This window comes from Montipora foliosa, chromosome 8 (genome assembly GCF_036669935.1).
Source record: "Montipora foliosa isolate CH-2021 chromosome 8, ASM3666993v2, whole genome shotgun sequence".
Lineage (NCBI taxonomy): Eukaryota > Metazoa > Cnidaria > Anthozoa > Scleractinia > Acroporidae > Montipora > Montipora foliosa.
Genome location: NC_090876.1, coordinates 47,911,896 through 47,915,546, shown reverse-complemented (window position 1 = coordinate 47,915,546; position 3,651 = coordinate 47,911,896). Strand labels below are relative to the sequence as shown.

The 3,651-nt window shown below is 37.3% G+C and overlaps 1 protein-coding gene across 1 annotated transcript in view; it reads left to right on the top strand.

Annotated features, from left to right (window-relative positions):
- Window positions 1–1,260: 1,260 nt before the first annotated feature.
- The window catches only part of LOC138013402 (uncharacterized), a 14,753-nt gene continuing 12,362 nt past the window's right edge, over window positions 1,261–3,651 (top strand). Inside the window, exon 1 of the mRNA XM_068860472.1 lies at window positions 1,261–1,516. Coding sequence (XP_068716573.1) covers window positions 1,392–1,516 — 125 coding nt within the window. The 5' untranslated portion in view covers window positions 1,261–1,391. The remainder of the gene's footprint in view (window positions 1,517–3,651) is intronic.

The following is a 3,651-nucleotide window of genomic DNA, read 5'->3' as shown; positions in this document are numbered from 1 at the left end:
TTTTAGCTATTGTCAACTTTTTAATTCCCTTTTACTAAAAAAAAAAGTAACTACTTCAAGACCAAAGATGAAAGTAAGAGGTTAAGGCTGAATGCTCTCGAAGATCAACTATATTTTTTTCTCGAAAACGATTCATTGAAATTCGGCCACTGGATCATAAAAGATGAGCATATATTTGATGCCACTTTCGAACATTTTTTTAATATATGTATATTATTTTGGATATTAAAAAAATCCTTTTCTGGCTTAAAAATTCAAAACAAGATAATAACCTTTTACAGTTTCTAGCACAACAGCACCAGCTCTAATTGCCAACTTAAAACAAGATTACTAACAAAGAAACGAACGTAACATAATTATTTTATTAACGTGCACATGAAATTTATCTGGCGATAATCTCCTTGGTTTTGGGATGCAATTACCAAATAGAACGCGTCCGTACTTATAGAATCTTCTAAATCATGCTGTTTTTACAGTCCTTTTCTGTCTTTACAATCAATATATGTTGAAATACTCAAAGATGTGCGACAGCTTAAAATGATAAGGACCTTTAATTCATGTGACACTTGATGAAAAAAAACATCGCTGGTTTCTTGAAGCATCGATAGGGTGTTTTCCTCAAAAATTAAAGAATACAACACAAGTGCAAAGAAACAACTTTGAACTTTGCGACATTGAGATTATTTGATGGACTCCCGAAATCAGACAAAAATACTCTCTTGCACCCTAGAATGGCGGAGTAGCTTATGGTAAGATGACAAAAACCCATTCTCAGTGCTTTGGATAGCAAAGTAAAAACAGCGTCCTAGCTCGAAAGGATTTGCACAAAGCTTGATTTTTGCGCGTCGGTCCACATTCGATCGAAAACTGACCACAAAATGGAACAATTTTCATCGAGCGTATGGTTGCAAAGATAGGAATCTCTCTAAAGAACAACAAAATTACCACTGCGGTTTTTAATTCCCACACGGTGTCAAGAAAAAGTGGATTAAAACTTTAAAAGAACGAAAGAAATTTCTGTCAACTTAGTGGTAAAAGGGACGAAATGCGCCTTTTAAAAATGCGTTGCTACAATTAACACATTTCCTATTTTTTACTTCAATGTGTTCAAGATGATGGAATGTCTTAGTAAAATTAATGAATAAGGATGATCTGTCATAAATTAACAATAACGCTATACTCTTAAGGCTAAAAAAAAAAAAAAAAGGTTTAGAAACGTTACCCTCAGCTCAGCGTGTTCCTGTCCGGTGTGATTTTAAAACGGATTTTGACCGGTGGAAAAGCGTTCCAAGATAATAAGAAATTCCCCGGCCTTTGTTCTCTAAACAATTTAAATTCTAACATCATCACTTGTGTACACAGATGAGGTGGACATTTTTTCGGAGTGAAATATGATTGGTTTTCTTCGCTACTGGTGGGAGCGCCTTGCATTACTTGTTATACAACAATCACCAAAGCACATCGCATTCTACGATCCCGTTTTATTGAGACGAAAGGCGAAAAGGAGCATTTTCTGGTAAGAATCATTTGTGAAGTTTTCTTTTAAAGCTTTTTTTTTTCCTGCGAAACCATCCGTCCTAACTTGGATAACATTCTTTGCAAAGCTGTCCTACTCTAACAAGTGCAATAGGGAAAAAAGAAGAAAAGTAGCGTAGTAGGAAAGAAAGAAGAAAACTGACAAAAAAACGACACTCTCTTCGCGGACAGGTTACAATAGGTAGCAGGGGGGAATAATATTAGTTTTTTTTTTCGTTGATAGAAGGTAAGAATTGACTCTTTGACAAAGGTGAGAAATCTCCGTGGTTTTCAAACTTGGATGAAGTCAAATCGATTCACCCGTTGGCTTTTGAGGTGAAGAGAAAACCAGAGTACCTCAGGAAAAAACTTCTCATAGCAGAACAGCATCTTAGCCCATAGAAGACCCCCTGTTTTGACAAACGTCTTTTTTTCAGTCCAACAACATAAAGGCAGTGGGTTAAACTTTCGATGCCATCCCCAGGTCTTCAATATTTTACTGCGAAATTAAATTTCGCAAAGGTTTTATCAACAAGTCGCCTAGCAAAACGAACCTTTCGTCATGATTTCTTCAGTTAAGTGTCTGATACAACGTTCTCACCAAAGCTTCAAGTGACGTTACCGGGGATCGATTGAAATATAAATTTAAATCGTTTTAAAACTACTTAGCTACATATTAAACGAGTTCATATATAACAGTTAAAAAAAAAGAATAAGGGAAGAAATAATCTTTCAAATTGGTGATCGTAGCTGAGAAACATTTTCAGCTGGTTTTTAAATTTGGGCTTTTTCTGAAGTACTTATAACGAATAAGATCTTTGCGTCGAAAGACAAAATGCATCCACTTGTATGCGCCAATTAAATTGAGCATGGGGATTTTAATTTGAAAAAAAAAGAAACAAACAAACATTATAACAACTTAGCATGCGTTTTCTGAAGCAGTATAGGTGAAACGGCAAAACACAGATAATTTCAACACGGATGAAAAGTTCATCGTACGCCTTATCGTTCGGTTAAGCTAACAAAGCACAGCACAAAACCGAATTAAAGTCGTTATCACTCTGCGAAACTAGCTGGAGAGTTAAGATATCGTGTCATGAACCGTCGAGAGAAAAAAGGACAGGGAAAACAATTAAGGCGAATATTTCTTTGTGTTTCACCGCCAAATAAGACAATAAGCCTGTTGGGCAGGTATCAGTTTACATTCATGTATTCAATAGTGAGGCACCCGCTGGTTACAACATTTAACTTTGCCGCCCGCCCGCCGTGCATCAAATAGACGGTAAAAAAAGCTTTGTATCCGTTTCGACAATCGCATCGTACTATTTATCCCTGCACAAACTCGTCATTGACAAAACCGTCAAAAAATCTCGATGTGCACCTTTAATAGACCACTTTCATAAATGGCGACCTACTTTATATTCTTTTGTATTTATTTTAATTAGACCTACTGCCCTCGTTTTGAAACAAATATTCTTTTGAAATTTGCTCGTCGTAGCGAGGCTCGTAGGGCTTATTAGCATTAAAACAAAAGAATATTTTATTTGGCCGCCATTATGAAAGAGGTCTATGCCATCGCCTTTTCCCAACATTGAGAGACCACAGCTGACGACGATGGCAGCGAACAGTTAGCACCTGAGTGTTTCTTTTTTTACAATCAGAATCGCCGCACACATCAGAAGGCTGAAAAATTCCGAAAGACAACAATGATAAAAATAGAGACTAATTTTGGTGTTACTTTTCAGCCCGTGCATTGCTCAATTTTGTCATTTTGTCTGTGAACAGACAGCAGTCAGTAGAATTCTCGGGTGCCCGGCAGACTATCACACCAGTTGCCCAATAGGCCTCATGTTGTTTTCGCAGAGTTTGTGGTTTCTGGCACCTCTCCCACGTGTCTCCCACATGTGTTATTGGGAAGGACGTCGGCTTCATCGTCTGAATGCGTATGCATCTTGGGTTGTTCAACCATGCTGCGTCCCGTCCCAAATATTATACCATGCTAGCTGCGTCGTGTTCCGAATGTTCTGTCCAGTGTATACGTCGAATATTACACGGGATAATTAAGAGCGGCCTATCTTTTGCTAAATCCATCGAAAACGCTGACAGAATCATCTATTATTTCAATTGATTTTCGTT